This window comes from Eretmochelys imbricata, chromosome 4 (assembly GCF_965152235.1).
Source record: "Eretmochelys imbricata isolate rEreImb1 chromosome 4, rEreImb1.hap1, whole genome shotgun sequence".
In the NCBI taxonomy this organism is placed as follows: Eukaryota; Metazoa; Chordata; order Testudines; family Cheloniidae; genus Eretmochelys; species Eretmochelys imbricata.
Genome location: NC_135575.1, coordinates 115,340,208 through 115,362,767, shown reverse-complemented (window position 1 = coordinate 115,362,767; position 22,560 = coordinate 115,340,208). Strand labels below are relative to the sequence as shown.

At 38.4% G+C, this 22,560-nt stretch overlaps 1 protein-coding gene across 1 annotated transcript in view; it reads right to left on the bottom strand.

The window, feature by feature from the left end:
- PROM1 (prominin 1) overlaps positions 1-22,560 on the bottom strand; it is a 79,275-nt gene that overhangs the window by 41,137 nt on the left and 15,578 nt on the right. Inside the window, exons 2-6 of the mRNA XM_077814625.1 lie at positions 15,950-16,008; positions 11,363-11,389; positions 8,809-9,014; positions 3,179-3,299; positions 421-484 (exon numbers count right to left, since the gene is read on the bottom strand). Coding sequence (XP_077670751.1) covers positions 421-484; positions 3,179-3,299; positions 8,809-9,014; positions 11,363-11,389; positions 15,950-16,008 — 477 coding nt within the window. The remainder of the gene's footprint in view (positions 1-420; positions 485-3,178; positions 3,300-8,808; positions 9,015-11,362; positions 11,390-15,949; positions 16,009-22,560) is intronic.

The window sequence follows — 22,560 nt, the reverse complement described above, 5'->3', positions numbered from 1 at the left end:
AGAACACTGAAACACAGTACCTGATTCGACTAAGCTCAAACACAACCTGAATTGCAGCCAGGAGCCATGTCACTTGTCACCCAGTCCTGTGCTTTAGAAATTAAGAAATGCTTCCTCAAACCACCAAGTACTAGTGATTGCTGGACTCAAAAAGGCAAAAATTATTAGTCTTTGACTTAAAGTGAAAGTCATTTAAAGAAGAATGGAGTTTATTTTTTAGAAAAATGTATATCGTGCCATGTGACATTTTTCATGAAGAATTATATTTTTGTTTTATTGATCTGCTTGGGATTCTGATTATAACAACTGGACTTTCGTATTGCGTTATAAGTCATTCACAAGCGCATCAGTGAATTTACCGTGAATACACATCTAACATAACATAGACATAGCTAATAAAAAAAAGGTTTTATTGCTTACTATTAAGGTCGGAGAGTGCTTTGTTCTTGGTAGTGTTGTATTGGCTCACCAAGTAGTCAATTTGCTAAAAGTTTTAAAAAAATATTTTTAGTAAAGAAACAGTAACTACCCCACACATGCATATTTAGCTGCAAACCCCCAAAACTCTTGAACTCTATCATTAATACTTTCAACAATGTACAATGCAATTCTCTTTAACCGTGAGATGCTTAATTGAGAAGTCTCCTAGGGAGCAGATTTAAACCCCAGTGATAATTAATAGCAGCAATTGCTGCTTCATGAGGATTCCTTCAAGTGATTTAGTATGACTAGGGTCTTGTGTCTCTCTGTTTCATGCTAGTTCTATCCCTCTGGTCATCTAACAATGTTTAGTCCCTCCTTCACTGAGATATATACAGAAAGTGTCTGAACTGCTTCACCATTTTTTATTCCTTTGCCCTTAACATGCTAAGCAGCTTGCAGGTGCTTCCATTGCTGGCCGTGGGAAGGGAGGTGGCTGTCCTTTTCCAATTGCAGACTGCCCTTTACCAATACTATGGTTCTGTCCAGTGACAGTTTGGGCTCTGCACTGTCCCAGACAGCAGCATTATTATGACGATGAGGTCTTTTGTTAATCAATTTTTGTTTGGTTTGTATTTCTATTTGGCTTGCATCTTCAAGTATTCAGTGTAGTAAATCCCATATGTCACAAAAGCAGTGGTGATTAAATGTCCAAAATCAACAAATGCAGCATATGAAACATTTTGTGCCTGCCTGAGATTATGTTTTTGCCTCTCTTATCAATATACCATAGTTTTCTAGGCTCTAGAGTCTGTAGAAGAAACTAAATTAAACAGTTCTTAGCAGAACTGCTATGAATTCCCAAACAACGTCACAAAACAAAGTGGGATTTAGAATGACTAGGAAAACAAGTATAGATACCCTAGGGGAAGGGGATATAAGTTGATATCCTTAATAGACAGACTGTCAACTGCACTGAAGTGTGGTGTTGACAGTGCAAAATTTATATAGTCTGCAAATCTTCTATGACAACAGCTCTGAGCACCTGGCATCTTTATCAAATCCTGTATACATTATGCACTTAATGCTGATTGGCTGTGTTAAGTTAGACTTCTGAAGTACTGTCTGCAGTCTACAATCAAATGGATTCTATACCACAGTCAACAAAACGAAAGAGCCTTCCTATTAGTCTCAAGAATTTCTAAGATTTAATTAGAGGCACATGAGCACATGATGTAAAGATGCCTGTACAACAAAGCAACATATTAAGAAAAGTCACATATAATAGAATAAATGTTATCTATAGTCACTAGAGTTAATTCTACAGAGAAAGAACTAATAATCCTAGGTAAAAACTGGAAAACAATACATAAAACTGAGGCTTTGATAAGTTTCTGCAGTTTCCATGAGTATTCTAATACTTATTTTAACTTAGTGCAACAGACTTTTAGGAGTCATTAGCTTTTTAGATATTTCATATATACATCACGATAGCTGAAGGAAACACAATAGATTTTATATTCTGACATTTCCTACAGTAAGCACTCAACTGTGGCTGATGCAAAGGAGTGAGGGGGTTGGAAGAATTCTTGGTATAACTGGGTCACAACCACCAATGTCAAAAATGATTGTAGACTTATGAAAAGCACTCCATACTGCAAACCAAAGGTTTACTATGTGACCTCATCTTTCTTTCACCACATCTACCGCAAAGGACTCTGCCACGACATTGCATTTACATACATATGTGCTGGAGGCAAAAGAGAATAATATGCCCGGATGTGGAGAGAATTAAGGAAGTGGTGGATAGAGATTTCCCTTCAAACAACAGTGTACTCCAGCCCAGGCTGCAATGTTGGAGGAGACATCTTGAATTCCCAGACTCTCACGTTATCACTGCAAAGCCCTCAGTCAAAAGAAAAGCAGTTCATATTCTATGAGAGAATGGGATTATTATGACCAATGCGGAGGATGGTCACTATGCCCACAGGTGAGACAGTATTGTCTGAACTGGCTCTGTAAAAACTTTAGCTACCAATAAGAAGTGGGATATTTGTTTGCTTTCCACATGATTTTTAAACAGTATGTTTTTTCAATTTTTAACAAATTAAACATCTAACACAGAAGGGAAAAGCTATCATATAAAGTTCTCTAATACGAATTCATCTTTCATTGGAGAACATCATATAGAGAGGTATTTGGAGGACTCTTTGCAACATAAAAGGAAGTGTGAAGTCTTAAGGACACTGTACTTCATATTTGGGATGCCTCAATATATGCATTTAAAGAAAGCATAAAAGGTGTTCAACAAAAAAACAGAAAAGGCTACCATCCACTCCAGAGGATATTGACATAAGGAAAAGGAATGTAAGGAACTGTTGCCCATGCATACTTTTATAAGAATTGCCAAAAACAGGAGGTTATTTCCCTTAAAAAATTACCTCTTTGGCAACGCACAGTGCAGCAACAGAAAAAAGGCAAAGGAATATCACATTACTGCAGAGCGTCTTATTTGTTCGAAGAATGCTGGTCCACAAGAATAACTGGTGGATATTTATTAACATATGAGAAGTCCTTTATCTTTTATTGTATTGTGCATTATATATTATATGATTGGCAACCAGAGCAATGGATGGGCACCCAAAAAGGAAATACAGTTTGTTGCATGCATCACTAATACCAAATAGAAAGAAACACTATTTTCTAGAATACTTATCTTACATATACAATCACATATATAAAGAAAACATCTCTTTACCCCTGGAGTGTCATTGAGGAAAATTCTCAGGTCTTTAAAATTACTGTGCACCAGGTTCTTTGCTCCCCGGACTTGACTTGTTAAGTGTTGGTTGGCAGCATAAGCACAAAGGACACCGATACTATAAATAGAAAGATAAGAGCTATTACTTTACTACTGCAAATACCCATTCTGCCAATTAAGAACAAAAAACATAGCAAAGCAATCAACATTTATCTGGATAACGGAGTCCCTGCAGACAAATTAGTATCTCCTTTTAATATAAATTTTATTTGAACCACTAGGTGGCACTAGGGAATTAGCTATAAGATTTGACATATCACATCACTAATTTTCTACATGTTTAATAAAGAAATCACGTTAACTCAAAAGCCTTCAAAAGGAACACACAATAGCAAGACATATTTGCAGCACTGCAGCTGTCAAAAATTTACAAAATTTATACAAGATACGAATACTATGCATACTTGGTTATTTTTTAAAACTATGATTTATGAAGGCTAACATTCCTTTTCACTAGTAATCATTAGTTTGACACACCTAGAAGAAAACAGTTGGTAAAATAACTTATTATTAAAAGGAATCATACATGAAACACGTTTTAAATTAGAATTATTTCCACTGATAATTTTTTCACTATGGTCCCAATCTTCCAAATACTTTACATGTACTTAAAAGCACATAGTTTAATTAACTTCAATGGAGTTACTCATATGCTTAAAATTAAAAGGATGCCCACAGAGTTCGCAGAACTCGGGCCATAGGGAGAAATATATAAAACAAATTAACAACTTGAAAGATGGTAGGCAGATGGGAGTTTCAATCAGTGCATTTGGTGATTATTTTCCCAGTTTGGCCATTATGGTTACAAAATTCTATCTTCAACAGAATATATCTGTATTTACAGTAAAATATGGTAACTCAAAGCCCATGACAAGCTTGAGAGAGTTATCTTAGACTATAAAATATTTCATTCTTTGTTCACTTTCTTTCCACATGGAACTATGTTTATCAGTTGCCAAAGTGAGACACTTCTTAAAAAATCCTTGTAGTTACTGAAACCCTGTTCCGCTCCTTTTACATATAGATCTCTGCTCTCGTAGGCTAAGAGCTGCACTCTGAAGCTCAGGTGGGAATGCAACAGTGGAATCAAGAGAGACGGTCTCTATGGTAGGCAGAGAAGAAATCCACTTTGCAGGTTAAAAATTAAAGCCTTAAATTTCAGACGGACATCACCTGGTGGTAGATCAGACCATGGGTGTAACATGCCCCTCTTTTGGGAATGTTGCTTAGGAAGGCAGGTAGTTGCCTTCACTGCCTGCAATTTCTGGATGGCGTTAAGGTGTAACTTCATGCAGTTTGCATTGCAGTAAACCAGTTTGAGGCTAGCAATATCAAAGGGAGCTGACAGATGCAAAGAGCACCATCTAATGGGATCATCATGCTAGGAGATCACTAACACAAATGGCTCTGTACTACATCAAAATCTACAACTGGGGTCAAAGAGACCTGAGCACTTCATACTACTAATGGTTTATTTTACCGTAGTGCCTACAAGCCAGCCATGTTGAGTGCCCTATTGTGTTAGCTGCACCGTAAATAACTGTTCTGACTCCAGAATTCACAATCTATGGAAGACATGATTTAACAAGTGGAGGAGACCAGCATATCTGGTGGGGTGGAAGGGTAACGAACAATAAGACATGCACAATTCTTAGCAGATCAGGAGCACAACTTGCCACCCGATTAGCCATTATCATGTTGCAATTTTGTGTATTTGTTACATTTGAGTTCAGTTTTGAGGAGACACAGTATTGGACAGCAGTTTTTTATACTTTAACTAAGAGGTTTTTCCCATATATAAGGGGTGGCAAGGGACAAAGTATGAAAGTTGCTTGTCAGAGACATGAAGAATCAGATAATCAAGGCAGGCGTTGTTGGCAGAGTGAAGAGAGGAGCGAACCTTGCAATAAAGGTAACAGAGCAGGGATATAGTGGGAAGGGCTTTGAAAGTAGTAATGGACAAGAATCTTAGCCGCATGGGCAGAGAGAAGAGGTCATTTTGGAGATGTTGTTTATTACTGTACCACAAGATGTAAATAAATACTCTAGATGCTGCTAGAGTTGTTCTATTAGAATTGTTTTCTATTAAAATTGCATCACTAACCTTCACCTTGGAGAAAGAAGGATTTGGGATAGGATGACAACTGGAGAGTTCAACATCAAGAGATAATTTCTTTATCAAAGGTTTAACAATTGCTTCCTTAAAAGATGCTAGTGTCCAGCCTTCTCAAAGAGAGCCGTTGATGGTAACTGAGGGCTGTTTACATTGAAAATGAAGGTGTAATTGTAGCGTGAGCAGGCATAACCATACTAGCTTTGACCTAGCTAACGCTGGCGACAATCGTAATGAAGATATGGCCGCATGGGTTAGCAAAGGTCATGGGTCACTTCCATTTGTAGCCCACCACTCCCTGAAAATCCTTGCTAGTCACATCAATCAACACTCAAGCAGAGATGTGCGTCTCCACCAAACAATTTAAAAGACAAAACAAACTGATCTGATATATATATATTAAGCATCTTTAAAAGGTGACCATTCAAAATAAGCCAGCTGCATTTCTGGCAAACATATACATTGTTCTCCTTGTAGATGTGAAAGAAACAATGATTCTGAATATTATTTTCCCAGTGAAAGAAAACTGATTAGCTACTTTCTTTTGACCAACTGAAAAAGAAAAATGTCTCATGACTGACATTCAAATGTAAAGTACAATATTAGCGTGTAACTCACATAACTGAGTTTACAATGACATCTTTGTTCTTTGGAAGGGATTGTTTTTATATCCTTAGAGTATTCTTTTTACAAAGCAAAGAGGTCAGCAATTGCAACCCAAACAAAAAAAGGTACTCTGTAAATTCGAATGTGATCTTTTACTCTTTAGTTTTCTGAGAGGAGGGTGCGGGAGAGATGCGAATCTTGAAACAAACTGTGCACTCAAACATTCACCTGTTCTAAACAGATACACAACACAAAAGGGAAAAACTCTACTTATTACCTAATGAGCCTTGAAAAATCACCAAATAAAAGAAGAGAGAAAAGGAAAAAAGAGATGACACAAGACTTGCCTTTCCCATAACAGACAGCAGTGGTGTATATCTGTTTAACTAGTCTCCCTGAAAGTCAGATATTTCAGTTTCAGTTTGTGAGATTTCATAAATGGATGTAAACACCATCAATCCAGTTGGTGAAAAAAGCAAAAAAACTTTCCCTAGCATTTTACTTGCAAAAGGTTCAAGTCACAGAAAATTAATATTAAACAGATTTAAAGGAAAAGTACTAAGGGAAAAGTTCTCACCATTCATACAGAAATGAAATGTTGGGTCAGAGTTTTCTTTTTGAACCCATTTGTCAATTCTTCGGATTCATGTGGACTCCCAGGTGCTGAACTATCTGTATTACCAATTACATGAAGGCAGAAGTCCTTCCTTGATACTTGAATAAGGCACTTGTCCACATAACAGATATAACCTACATACTTTAGGATCTACATTTCTGAATATCCAAAATTTATTTACAGGACTCGCAACATGGAAGGATCAAAAACTCATCATGTGGTTTTCCCACCAAAAAAGGAAAGACATTTTCTGTAAACAGGATTAATTTTATTATAATAAGCATTTAAAAAAAAAAAACCCACACACACGCACCCAGCTAACCTTTCTGATACATTGCACAGTGATTAAGGAAGTGACATTTATTCTGCAGTGCATGCATGTGAGAGATTGTCCCAGCTTGCTGATGACTTTGGGATAAATAAAATATAAAATCTTTGTCCCAAAGAGAACAGTAAACACTTGAGTAGGAGCACACCCCTTTTGGAGTGATACATAAGTTGTATCCATCTCAGTTCAACCAATATAAAATATGCTCAAATTCAAATGGTATATCTGTGCTCATTAACAATAGCTCCTGCTCTATAACCATAATATTCATGCATCCAAACTCCCAGCTGTCAGAAATGGAGCCAGACACACAAGGAGGGTGAAGTAAAATATTTTATTGGACCAAGTTCTGTTGGGGAGAGAAGCTTTAGAGCCACACAGAGCTCTTCTTCAGGTCTGGAAAAGGTACTTCCAGCATGACAACAAAATCCAAGGTGAAACAGATTGCTTAGCATAAATTAGTTAGCATAAACTGCAAGGGACCATTCATGGTAGAGTGGCCTGTTTACACCTCTGCAGTCATAGGACAAAGAGAGGAGGTTACTGGGTTACAGGTTGTTGTAATAAGCCATAAAATCCCATCCCATACAGTATCTCTTTCAGTCAACGAGTTTTAGTTTCTTGCGGAGTAATGAATTTAACCTCCCAGGCTCGTCTTTAGAAAGTGTTGTGCATGTTTCCTTTGAGAATGAGAACTAATAGGTCAGACAGAGTTATTGCTTTGTGAAAAGTGGTCACCCAAAGGTGACAGGGTGTTTCTGTCTCATCATTTTCCTGTGACAGTTCATTCGAGACCACAGTGATGGTCTGGGTTCACCCACATAGTTGTTAGTGGGGCACCTAGTGCACTGGATGAAATATACTACATGTTGTGATTGGCATGTATAGGATCCATGGATCTTGAAAGGTGTTTTGTTTGAACACTCCACTCCAACAGAAATGTAGCCAGACGTACTCCTGGCTTTAGAACATTTTCTCCCCCATTTTCAATCAAATACAAAATATTTCATTTGTCTGAGAAAATACAGGTCTCCAAGAAGAGACTAGTCTGAAACTTACTAAGCTGAATAAAGGCATATTTATGGACATAAAAAGACTCCAGAGCCACTTGCATCTTGTTGATGAAAGTATGGTATACTGTCAGAAAAATGATCTGTATAACTTATTTTTTTGTTTAACTTTGCACTTTTTTACTTTCCATGAATCTTGCCACTCAACTCTGATTAGTTTACTAAAACAAGGTTTTAATACTCTTACCATTGTTGCGTATCAGTGGAAGGGCAGAGATATTTTCACTCATGGGGAACACGGCCAGTCAATTTCTGATTTTAGAATCGTTATCAGCAGTGATGTATGAATGAATCCGGAATAGTCATATGCCAGCATGCTGACGTAGAGAAAATTCTGATTTTGACTTAAGAAAATTTGAGGGACAACACACACAATCACTTCTGACCACCACTGGACTATTATCAAAATGTGTTAAAATGTGTTGCATCCTAACAACTCTTCTCAATGGGATGGCCTCTGAGCACAAGACAGGTAATCTTTTGTTCATGAATCACCAACTTTAAGTGGCCATTTGGATAATTTGATTGAAAAAGAAAAACAAAGAGTCATCTCCCTGGAAAAAGTCTCACATGCCAAATTCAACACAATGATGTTTCACACCTTAAACCCCTCAAAAGGTAGGTTCACTCATTAATGTGACATTAACCATATTAGAGCTACTGTAACGCCGTTGTAAAATATCTTTTCTGAGCAAAAGTGAACATATTATTTTCAGCCTAATAAAAATCATTTCAGCTTCTACAGATGATAAACTAGACTAAATATTCCTTGTTGTACAGTACTGCATGATCAGTACTGTGCAAAATGAGCATTGTGCTCTTTATTATACTTGCCTGATAATTAAAGAAGCAACAAAAAGAAACGTTGCAAAGCAGCCTCTCCGACAGTCAGCATTTTTCTTGTGTCTTTGGTGCATTTCCCCACCACAGTTGTCACAGCAACGACACATACAGAAGCACAGTCCCACAAGAGGCAGTAACAGAACAAATAGCAATCCCAAAGCAGCAGACACTATAAAGCCGATTTCATAGTAGATTGCCTGCAATTCAGACAAAAATAACTGTAACAGCAGATCTCATATAGTTGTTGAAATTCAGATACAGCCCCTGCTTAAAAACGAAATTAAAGCTACAAGATCCACTAGTTACTGTAGGTTTCAGAGTAGCAGCCGTGTTAGTCTGTATTCACAAAAAGAAAAGAAGTACTTGTGGCACCTTAGAGACTAACCAATTTATTGGAGCATAAGCTTTCGTGAGCTACAGCACCCGATGAAATATGCGCAAATAAATTGGTTAGTCTCTAAGGTGCCACAAGTACTCCTTTTCTTTTTACTAGTTACTGTAGTCATTGGACTCAATGTTTTCTAAGTCATCAATACAAATCTAACAACATTTCTTTCCCAAACAGATAAAAACATTGTAAATATTGACAACTAACCTATAAAGAAGCGGTTTAAGCAGCATATTTAACAAGTAAACAAGCTCGTGATATTGATGCAACTTGCATTTTAATGGATTAAAAATGGGCACATTTGATTAGCAGGCCCACAATTTGATCCATCTCTCATAGCTGTTCCAAAAAAACTATTTGAGACTACCAGCAACCCTAAATATACCAACATACTGTACTATGGTGGGAAATGATTTGTTTTTGTTCTTAAAAAAACAGATTTCGGTTATGAGTAGAAGGCCTGATTATGAAAACTGAAGAGAAATATTAAATGAAAGACTGTACCCTCCTCAAAACAAAATGTAAAAATAGCTGAAAGGAAAAAAAAACCATCAACGGATGGATTTTAAACTCTGTAGGACAGAGGCTCTTGATCATCTACATTGCTATGCTCAGTTGGCAACAAACTAACAGCAACTAAAGGAAAGATTTTTCAAAGGCACAAAAGGCAGCTGGGAACCCAACTCCCTTTTAATCAGTGAGGTGGACGCTTAACTGTCCTTGGTGCCTTTGCAAACCTCCTGATAAGGATATGTCTACAAAGCAAAGAAAAATCTGCAACTGGCCCAAGCCAGCCAACTCGGGCTGTGGGGCTGTTCCATTGTTGTGCAGACTACCAGACTCAGGCTGGAGCCCAGCTCTGGGATCCTCCCAGGGAGGCTAGCCACAGGGTTTTCTAGGTTGTGTAGACATACTCTAAACAGTGGTTCTCAACCTTTTTGGGCTCCGGATCCAGCTGTAAATGTTTATGGCCTGTGACGACCCAGTAAATAGTTTGGCGGTGAAGGCCCTGGGGTGGTTTGGTTGGGTGCTGCCTCCTGGGGTCTTGGGTCCCGCCTAGCGCTCACCTCACAGTAGCAGCTCCTGTGCTGTGGGGCTAGCTGGGCTTGGCTCTCCGTTTTGGGCATTGCAACCTCCAGGGTGGCAGCTCCACTCAGGTTTGGCCCCGCCCCCCTGACTGGACCAAATTTGTGAGAGTGGAGTTGGGACATGGCTCATGGAGTTTAGTGCCACTCACTCCAATTTGGGCTACCCGGACTGCCGTTATCACGACGGCTGGGCCAGACCTGAGTGGTGCTGGGACCCCAGAGTTTGCAGTGCCTGGAGCAGGGAGGCGAGCCCTGCCAGACCTGTGGGACAGGAGCCACAGGAACAGCCACACGACCTTTGACACATTCTGGCAACCCAAAATTGGGTCCTGACCCATGGGCTGAGAAGCTCTGTCCTCAAAGGCTATTAAAGTCACTTGGAAAAGTCTGTGTTAACTTTAAGGGTACTATAATTATTACACTTACTACTTTGACTCATCCTGTATCTCTTGTATATAGTCTGTAAAGCAGTAGTATCTTGGCAGGAACAAGATGGAATAGATGTTGTATTGTCACCGAATACAAGTTACAAGTCATAATTTCTCACTAGCCATCAATCATCATACTTCACTTCTAATCATACTAAATCTGCTTCCAATCCCACCAGTCCTTGGGGAATAAAAATTGCTTCACATGCAGTGTCAATAGTAATCCACCATCACTAACACAGTTGTAATCGCTGACCTTATTGCCAATCCTAGAATAAACTCTAGGAGACTAGTGATGGGTTAGAACTGCTCTGTGAATAAGAACAAGATAATTTTGGTTGGATTTAACAAGTCAAATACTTAGCCAAAGTTTGTTAAAAAGAAAATCAGAAAAGATTACAAAGTAACTAAAAATGAATAGAAATATGTTTTAGTAAGTTACCTGAACAATCTGGAACGTAACCAAATCAAAAGTGGCTTAAATGAAAAAACATCTCCATTTAGAATGACATGAAAAATAGTAATGCATGTTTTGACAGGAGTAGTGAATATAGTCCCTGCTAGTTTTGAGAAAAGAAAAAAAAAAAAAAAAGCGCAAGACACAGAGCACATCTACCAGATACAATGGAAGGCATTATTACCTGAAGAGTCAGGACAACATTTTCTGGCTGTGGAAGTCAAAGCAGATGGAGAATGTGTATAATGCACAGGCAGCATGCACAAAACCAAATCATGTGAGTAATTAATAATTAACCATAACTGAAACAATTAAAAATACCCAAAATAAAAAAATAAAAGCCACTGAACTAAAAAAATTGCAGAGAAGCAGTAAATAATTAAGCCAAATATATTATGTAGTAGAGGATTTCTGATTGCCTTGGTAAGTTAAAAGGATTCAGGATTTCTTTATCCACCATAAATAGCACTCAACCTTAAAATGAAAACAGACCAGTTATTTTTGTATGGACCATCAGTTATATTTCCCCAAGACATTTCAAAGAAGAGGAGGGTCAGATATTGTATTAGTGCACGGTTTCCCAAAGAATTCCAGCTGTCAGAGCTGTTCCACTATACTTTTGCTTTTTGAAGTTACAAATTGTTTTGGCATTAGGAGAAGCAATTCCAATAGCAGTTTTCGTGCCTTGGCACATTATACAGAAAGTTCATCTGCACTTTAAAAGTCTGTCGGAAACTTAAAACCTACAAGGGGGGGACGGGACAGAAGAGAGAAATCTAATTCAACAGGGTCATAAGCGTTTCTGCTACCCCATTTGCCTTTTGAGAAAACGGGGGGGGGGAAATTCAGTCACGGGAGTTTAAGAAGCTACTCTCTTCCCTCTTGTTCTCAGAACTTATGCACAGATTAAAACAAAGAATTTCTTAAAGTTAGTTGTTTTTCTGCATCTTCGTGTGGCAATTCATACCCAATAGGGGTTTCCTCTTTTCCTGGTAAGTTAGAAAATAAGAGCAACCCAGCAGTTGTTTGTTGCTATACTGAAAGTGCAGAACTCACTGAGAAGAAAACATTTCCAAACCACCCAAAGACTTGAAAAATTCCTGACACTATACTTAAACGTTTTTGCATCAGAAATGCCAATTCATCAAAACAGAAACTTTATAGAGCTGTCCAGATTTGATGGGAGGCTTCTCAGGTTGAGAAAGACACCTACCCCAGAATAAGCAACAGATGAGTGTTTAGGACGCACACCGGCGATGTGGGAGACCCAAGTTCAAGTCCCTGCTAGGGCTGTCGATTAATTGTAATAGCCATTTTAATCGCACTGTTAAACAAATAGAATACCAACTGAAATTTATTAAATATTTTTGGATGTTTTTCTGCATTTTCAAATATATTTCAATTACAATGCAGAATAGAAAGTGTACAGTGCTCACTTTATATTATTTTGATTACAGTATTTGCACTGTAAAAGTGATAACAAGAAATAGTATTTTTCAGTTCACCTCATACAAGTACTGTTGTGCAATCTCTCACAAAAATGCAGCTTACAAATGTAGATTTATTTTGTTATGTAACTGCACTCAAAAATAAATTGCAAAACTTTAGAGCCTACAAGTCCACTCAGTCCTATTTCTTGTTCAGCCAATCATTAAAGACGAACACTTTTGTAGCTGGCATTGCAAGGTATACCTGCCAGATATGCTAAACATTCATATGCCCCTTCATGCTTCGGCCACCATTCCAGAGGACATGATTCCATGCTGATGATGCTTGTTAAAAAAAAAAATAAATACATTAATTAAATTTGCGACTGAACTCCTGGGGGGCAGAATTTACCCAGCACATGTTCGTTTTAAGAACACTTTCATTGCAGATTTGACAAAACACAAAGAAGATACCAATGAGAGATTTCTAAAGGTAGTTACAGCACTCGATCCAAGGTTAAAGAATCTAAAGTGCCTTCCAAAACCAGAGAGGGATGAGGTGTGGAGCATGCTTTCAGAAGTCTTAAAGAGCAACACTCTGATGCAGAAACGACAGAACCCAAAGCACCAAAAAAGAAAATCAACCTTCTGCTGGTGGCATCTGATTCAGATGATGAAAATGAACATGCGGTCTGTACTGCTTTCGACTGTTATCAAGCTGAACCTGTCAGCATGGACTCATGTCCTCTGGAATGGTGGTTGAAGCATGAAGGGACATATGAATCTTTAGCACATCTGGCATGTAAATATCTTGCGAAGCCGGCTACAACAGTACCATGCGAATGCTTGTTCTCACTTTCAGGTGACATTGTAAACAAGAAGCAGGCAGCACTATCTCCTGCAAATGTAAACAAACTTATTTGCCTTAGTGATTGGCTGAACACGAAGTAGGACCGAGTGGACTTGTAGGTTCTAAAAAGTTTTGCATTGTTTTGTTTTTGAGTGCAGTTATTTTTTTGTACACAATTCTACATTTTTGAGTTCAACTTTCATCATAAAGAGATTGCACTACAGTACTTGTACTAGGTGAACTGAAAAATACTATTTCTTTTGGTTTTTTTTACAGTAAAAATATTTGTAATAAAAAAATAAGTGAGCACTGTACACTTTGTACTCTTTTGTTGTAATTGAAATCAATATATTTGAAAATGTAGAAAACATCAATATTTAAATGGTATTCTACTATTGTTTAATAGAGCAATTAATCACACGATTAATCTTTAATTGCTTTGATAGTCCTAGTCCCTGCCCTGTCATTCTCCCACATCCCCAAATGCCCTGAACACCAAGATACATTGGCCATTCGGAGGAGGGTCTCTCTCTGGTTTTCATGAAAAAACTGCAACAGTCTCCGTTTCATCCCACTGTGGAACAGGAAAAATTTCAAAAATCTGAAAAAGTTTTGTGGGATGGGAAACCTGTTTCTGTTCCAGCTCCATTTAAGATGCCCATCTACCCAAACTATGAGATATGGATATTTATTATATGTGCCTCCTGAAACTCCATGCAACTCTTATTGGAAATGTCATCACATTTAGCTACAATGTATCTAAGGTGGTAATGGCACTGGATATATTTTTCATAAAAACAAATTTTATTCTTCATTGTAAATGGGTACCAAAATTTGATTTAGAAAATAAAAAGTAAGTTAATCTTTCTCACAAAAAAATAAAACAAACAACCCCTAAAATCATGGCAGCATGATCAATTGGGTATCTGTGGGGACATCACCTTCTGCCAGGATAAACCAAAAATTGACTGGAACAGCGGTTATTTATATTCTAACATACCTGAGATAGCCACAGAGGGTGCTGAGACAACTACTAAGACAATAGTATAGTTTAAAAATGAGTTTATTAGGAGGGTTTACTACACAGGATTACAACTGACAGTGGTTTCAAGTTTCCTGTGAATTCTATGAAGTAGCAGGGAATGACTGACGGATGTCACCGACGATCTAAACGCCTTGTTCAAAGGGTCAGTCAGTCCATGAAATTCAACCTCTAGGCTTACTTCTATGTATGCAAGGTGTTTTGTTTGGCCCTGCAGCCTCTAATGCATCATCACCAAACAACCCCCCCAAAAGAACTTGTGAGATCAGGAGGAACTTGGTACAGCCTTAGGACAAGTTCCAAACATCTGGATACTAGGCAAAGGATATCAGGCTATTGGAGTAAGAGGCTCAGTATCAGAAAGGCTTCCCAGAAAGGCCTCAGGCCAGTGGGCATGTGTCTAGGGACCAGATTTGTTTTCCTGAGAGCACACAACACCATTCACAGCATGCTCCAGTACCCTATAACCTAGCAGATGGTACAAAGTATCATGTCACCAATCTGGGCCCAGTTAAGGTCCTTACTGCAGGAATTCAACCCACCACAGTGCTTGAGACATGGCCCATTGTGCTTGAGTATGGCTCAAGGAAATGAATTAGTACCACATCCAAATTGGGTTGTATTCCCTGCTGTTGCTGGATATCTCGAGAATGTACACTATTCTAGGGTAACCATGCCATAGGGAGAAGGTAGGGAAAACATGTTTTTGTAATCACTTTAATCTAAAAAAAAATATTTTATCAATGGAATGTGGAAACTCAGCTGTCTGAAGGTAGTAACTGGAACCAGCCTACGAACTGAGCAACTACAGTTTTCTATGTTTAAACATTTTTGGACAAAAGCAAATACTTTTGCTTAACACAAAGCCAGAGCTTAGTTTCTGTGTGACAGATACAATCACATTTTTATACCTGGAATACTAGTGAAAACTGCTGCTAAGGTTGCCTGAGTAATTCTATTTTAAAGTATATTTTCAGTCAGTTTTTGGACCTCCCATGACATCAAAAAACCAACATATATAGGAAAAAAAGACAAATAATATATATTTTACAATAAATATTTACATGCAATCATTGTGTATGCTAAAAATAAGCATTATTATAGGGTTAAAATGATTCTGGTATCTGAAGGCCAGCAGGAATTCCTGGTTCATAACTAGAAAACAAAAAAGGGCAGATTTTTACTAAACATTTTGGCTTCAAATATTAGTTTTGCACAAAAGATTCCATACATTTCATGAACACTTACTTGCAAAAATTTTCTTAGTATTTTTCAAAAAAGAATTTTACATGGTATTTTATTTGAAACCATGAAAATAGTTAGTCAGATGTCAATCAATCATATATCCAATTGTTAGTTTCAATTATTCTTCTCTATTTAAGGAAGAGAGTCTCAATGTTTCAACTAAATTATGAATACACACACTTCCATTACTATGTGTAGACAAATTACCTTTTGATAATCATCCTGCACATTTCCAAACGTCTGCTGTGCTAGCTTTTTGATGAGATCTGAAAATAAGCAAGAACATTCCAGAGTTTTAGATAACTTAAGTTAGAAAATATTAGTAAATTATATTGCTGGTTAGGTGGGATGAAACTGAGAACAGAAATCAAAGATGACAGACAAATATACCCAAGTTTCTATAACTACAGTAGAATACTACATTTTTAAACACACCTGTAAATTTTATGAGAATGTTGAAAGATAACGAGGTTAAGAAGGTCATACTGAGAAGCAGTAAGGTTATTTTTGTTGAGGTGATCTTATGTGCCATAGAGACCAGTGAAATCATAAATCAGATACTAGGTTACCTACTACCTAGGCATATTGATTTGGGCGATTTTAATGCACCTTGTTTGTGCCAGGTCAAGCATATCTTCATTGGAAACCACCTACTAAGCAATTAAGTTTTTTATCATAACAATCTTCTAAATTAAATTACACACACACACACCCACCCACCCACCCCACGGAACTGTATAACTGGTGCTCAAATATTCTGGTGTGGATATTCAATACAGCTTTTTTGGGGGGTGGAGGTAAGGGTGTGGCCTGGGCAGGGAATCACTGTACCTGCAAAAAGAAAAAGGAGTGGCACCTTAGAGACTAACAAATTTATTTGAGCATAAGCTTTTGTGAGCTACAGTTCACTTCATCGGATGCATTCAGTGGAAAATACAGTGGGGAGATTTATATACATAGAAAACATGAAACAATGGGTGTTACCATACACACTGTAATGAGAGGTTTCAGAGTAGCAGCCGTGTTAGTCTGTATTCGCAAAAAGAAAAGGAGTATTAGTGGCACCTTAGAGACTATACATTTGTTAGTCTCTAAGGTACCACTAGTACTCCTTTTCTTTGTACTGTAACAAGAGTGATCACTTAAGGTGTGCTATTACCAGCAGGAGAGCAGGGGGTGGGGGGGGGGAAGGAAGGAAAACAGGACTTTTGTAGTGATAATCAAGGTGGGCCATTTCCAGCAGTTGACAAGAATGTCTGAGGAACAGTTGGGGGTGGGGGTGGGGGGTGGAAATAAACAAGGGGAAACAGTTTTACTTTGTGCAATGACCCATCCACTCCCAGTCTCTATTCAAGCCTAAGTTAATTGTATCCAGTTTGCAAATTAATTCCAATTCAGCAGTCTCTCGTTGAAGTCTGTTTTTGAAGGTTTTTTGTTGAAGAACTGCAAATTTTAGGTCTGTAATCGAGTGACCAGAGAGATTGAAGTGTTCTCCAACTGGTTTTTGAATGTTATAATTCTTGACATCTATTTGTGTCCATTGATTCTTTTACGTAGAGACTGTCCAGTTTGACCAATGTACATGGCAGAGAGGCATTGCTGGCACATATGACGGCATATATCACATTGGTAGATGTGCAGGTGAACGAGCCTCTGATAGCGTGGCTGATGTGATTAGGCCCTATGATGGTGTCCCCTGAATAGATATGTGGACACAGTTGGCAACAGGCTTTGTTGCAAGGATAGGTTCCTGGGTTAGTGGTTCTGTTGTGTGGTGGGTGGTTGCTGGTGAGTATTTGCTTCAGGTTGGGGGGCTGTCTGTAAGCAAGGACTGGCCTGTCTCCCAAGATCTGTGAAAGTGATGGGTCATCCTTCAGGATAGGTTGTAGATCCTTGATCATGCGTTGGAGAGGTTTAGTTGGGGGCTGAAGGTGATGGTTAGTGGCGTTCTGTTATTTTTTTTGTTGGGTCTGTCCTGTAGTAGGTGACTGCTGGGAACTCTTCTGGCTGTGTCAATCTGTTTCTTCACTTCAGCAGGTGGGTACTGTAGTTGTAAGAATGCTTGATAGAGATCTTGTAGGTGTTTGTCTCTGTCTGAGGGGTTGGAGCAAATGCGGTTGTATCATAGAGCTTGGCTGTAGACAATGGATTGTGCGGTGTGGTCTGGATGAAAGCTGGAGGCATGTAGGTAGGAATAGCAGTCAGTAGGTTTCTGGTATAGGGTGGTGGTTATGTGACCATCGCTTATTAGCACCATAGTGTCCAGGAAGTGGATCTCTTGTGTGGACTGGTCCATGCTGAGGTTGATGGTGGGATTGAAATTTTTGAAATCATGGTGGAATTCCTCAAGGGCTTCTTTTCCATGGGTCCAGATGATGAAGACGTCATCAATGTAGTGCAAGTAGAGTAGGAGCATTAGGGGACGAGAGCTGAGGGAGCGTTGTTCTAAGTCAGCCATAAAAATGTTGGCATACTGTGGGGCCGTGGGGTACTCATAGCAGTGCTGCTGATTTGAAGGTATACATTGTCCCCAAATGTGAAATGGCCCACCTTGATTATCACTACAAAAGGTCCCCCCCCGACCCCCCAGGCCGCTCTCCTGCTGGTAATAGCTCACCTTACCTGATCACTCTCGTTACAGTGTGTATGGTAACACCCATTTTTTCACATTTTCCATGTATATAAATCTCCCCAAGGCATTTTCCACTGAATGCATCCGATGAAGTGAGCTGTAGCTCACGAAAGCTTATGCTCAAATAAATTGGTTAGTCTCTAAGGTGCCACAAGTCCTCCTTTTCTTTTTGCGAATACAGACTAACACGGCTGCTACTCTGTACCTGCAAACTTGCTGGAGGGAGATCTGAGGGCCTTCACTGCCTATCACTGGCAGACAGATAAAAGAAAGCTTTCATCTTATTATCTGTGTTGCATCTATTCTGAAGCTCAAGGAGGATTAAGAGTTCTGAGGACTGAAGTCCCCAGAACTCTTAATCCAGCATTTTTCAAAAACAAAAAAAAGAAGATGAAATAGTTTGTACTGCAAAGCATCATCATTTGGGGAAGACTGAAAAATGCTGGAAAAATGGAGCCGAATGCCTCAGGAACAAAGGTACATATAAAAGCTGCCTGGAAGGCAGAGAATCCTATTCAAGGAAAATATTTTGAAACATGGCTATTAAAAACTTTAAATGTTAGCAGACCTCTGATGGAAAGGACACACAGAATTGCAGGAGCGATAAGCAACACACCAAAAGCTACAGTTGTGAGATTACAAACATATTGCGATCAACAAGGAGTGCCTACTGCATCAAAATCAGTAACAGAGGCCAAGGACTCTGGGAAGAGAATTTATATTTCCCATGATTTTTCAGCTGCAATACAGAAACACAAAAGCAGAATGTAACCAACCCATTGATGCAACAACTCCACACTAGACAAATTCAATGAACTGACTTAGCCAAACACATTGCAGATTTTCTACAAATACACTACACACACCTTTCCCACATCAACAGAAACACTGAATTTCATCAAAAAAACTTCAATATCTAAAATAAACTAGGGACCCACCTGGTGCACAGAAGTGTAATATAAATTCCTTATTTCTCTGACAGACGTATTTTATAACAATCAACAATGGTTTAAAATTTTCCTTTATCCTTTTAATGTAGTAATTGATAACAGATAAATGAGAGCCAGTAACACTTCTGGAATGGAGGAGGTACTTTAAGCCAAAGTTTTATGGGAAAGAGTGGATTTATTTATAATCAGACTTGCACATGCCCCATTGTTTTATTAAAAAAATGGGCCAGATCCTCAGCTGGTGTAAATTGATATAGCTCTACTGAACTAAATGAAGCTGTGCCGATTTACACTGAGTAGCTGGTCCTTTATTTGTCATTTATTTACAGAGCCCAGCCTCGGACCAGCCACGGACCAGCCACTTATACAAGGTACAATCAAGATCTCATGCAAGATTAGAAAAGCTCTCTGAATACAATACAAAAGCTTCTTGAGAATGGCCAATAATGGGAAATCAGCTTTTCACAAGAACTAACTGCTTTTATATTCTGAACATGGGGAAGTATGGGCCTAGAAAGGATATTGGATTCTGCAAGAATAGGCACAAAACAACAAGTTTCCCATACTTGCAACAAAAAAAGTTTCAAGCAAGCCATGGCTGTGCTACCTGCAGATAAGAAATTAAAAAAAAAAATGTTGAAATTACAAGGGCGCTGGTATTGCATCCTACTGAACAGTGAAAAGAACCCTCCCCCGCTTAAGGCTAATGCTGTTACGTCAGCAGCTAATAAAATACTAGTGGACCCTAACTTAAGAGAATTTCATAGTAGAGCTGGTCAAAAATTTACTAGTGGAACAGTCTTCCATTGAAAAATGCTGAATCAACTCCAAAAATTTTGACAAAAAAAAAATAATTGAAGCCCTTTTTTGATATTTATATTACACAACAGTACCTAATATAAAAGTGAAAACAATCAAAACAGAAGCACTTTGATAAGGTCATTTTGATATTTCTGAAACAAAATGTTTCAGAATTTTAGTTCTGTGGGAAATTTTAAATTTTTGTTCCAATTGGGGATGATAGGAGATTTCAAAACACCGGAATTTTCTGTGGAATGGAAATAAAGTTTCACAACCAGTGTAACTTTGTAGGCACCTTTGCCTTTTGGAATAAAGAATTAAACAGAAGTCAGCCAAATGCCATATGTTTAAAGAAACAAATAAGAAAACAAAGAAGAGTCAACTAACTTATTTCTTATTTTAATGAATTTGAAAAGACTGTGAATTGTGGTTCTGAATCACAGAAGTTTTACTTAGCTAGACACGATTACCTCACTATTAGAGCTGTCATTCAAGACTGATGGATCTAATTAGAAAATACTATGAAAAATTGATGGAGAAAATAGTTTTTCAAACTGTGTGAATTACTGCATACACTCCAAAGCAGGCCCAACAGAAACAAACTATCTTTAACTTCCTGATCATCAAGATTGATATGTATTGTTTAGCAATTAGTCCCTTCAAGTAATTAGGCAAACTGTGCATTAAATACTGTATGAAGTTCAGATTTCACTCCATGTGTTGAGCTATTCACCAAATAACGTGAACACTACTCGAACAATACTACTTTTCTCTATTTTTAGAAAGCCCATCGCCTCTGCATTCACTCTTGGTAAGGTTTCCAGATATGCCATAGACTACTAATCCTCTCTGACCAGGTGTCAGTCATTTATGCGAACAGCTATCTTCTCTATGATTTAATATTTTAGAAGTTCTTTGGTATCAACTGTAGTAACACCCGTCATAATGAACTCATTTGATATTAAATGTGGAAGTCATTAAACATTATATTAAATGTGCATTCAGGAGCAATAGCATCACTGTTGTAAGTTTTTGACAACACAAGTCTTATTCCTACCAGGTGACAAATCTTTCTACATTTTACACCACTCTGTAGAAGTCTATAAAATGGAAGGATTCCGCAACTTGAACATATTTATCGAGTCCAATTCTTATTTCCAAAATAAAACTAACAGGAAGGTATTGTGAAAAAGCACGGTGACCTCTATTTACAAATTAACTGGATTCATTTTTAAGTCCATGACTGAGCAGATGTATGCATTGTTTCATATGACCAGTAATCCAAGGCTTTAACATAGAACACATTTTATCACTGAGGTTAAAGAGCTTTGCTTTATAAGGCTCACTTACAATACTAATTACGTTAATACTTTACTCAGTCTCTTTCCGGCTTTCCACGCACAAGCAAGATGCCATCTGCCCTAATAGACTGAACTATTGACTTATTACACCACCATCTTACTGATATTAGCACCTTCTTGCAGAGCTTCATAGAAAGACTCCTTTCCCTGTGGTGTGAGTGTTGTGCAGATGTTTCCAGGTACACCTGTTCAATGTTGTAATACTCAGACCGTAAAGGTTGTTTCTTGGCACTATTCAACAGACAGGGATGGCAAAAGAGAATAGAGACTTAACAATAAGCCGTCTGGATATTAACAACTAACACAACAAACTGGAACACAATTCCCACTGCCAGGAAAGTTTTACAGGACTAGGTGACAGAAAAAAGCAAGCAAACAAACAAAAGTTGGGACAATACAATTGGTAGGGGGTCTATTTAAGTGGCAGAGAAATCACTTTTTTTGCAGCTTGGTCAAGGCAGAAATAATTTCATTGATATGAAATTTGCTATTTATGCTGTGATCAACCCACGAAAAATGTGTGATTTCTCCACAGTGCTTCTCAAACTTGGGGCACATGGCCCAAAAAGGGGGTCGCAAGCCTCTTAGGGGGTCATGATATTGCCATGCTTATTTCTCTGCTGCTGCTGGTCGCACTGCCTGACCCTGGGTGGCAGGAGAGTAGCGGCTGCCGCCCAGATCAAAAGGCAGTGCTGCCACCAGAACAGAAGTAAGGGTGTGGCCAGCAGCTGCCACTCTCCACTCTGCCTTCAAGGGCTGGGCGGCCAGAAACCAGATTTCACGGGGTTTGGGGGGACCATATTTCACGATCCATGATGCAATTTTCACAGCAGCAAAGTTGGTAGATCCCTAACCACTGGGGATATTATTCTTGTTCTGAGCGCCTACAAAAAGAGCATTTAAAAAAAATTAATTACTTTGGGCCAAATTCAGTCCCCGTGTCACTCTAGTAAAGTCAATGAAGTTACACCAGAAATACATTTGCCCCATTATGCTTAATACAGAATATTAGTCCCTGATTCTGCAAAGTAATTAAGCATGTGCCTAATTTTAAGTGAGTAGCACCTATTACTT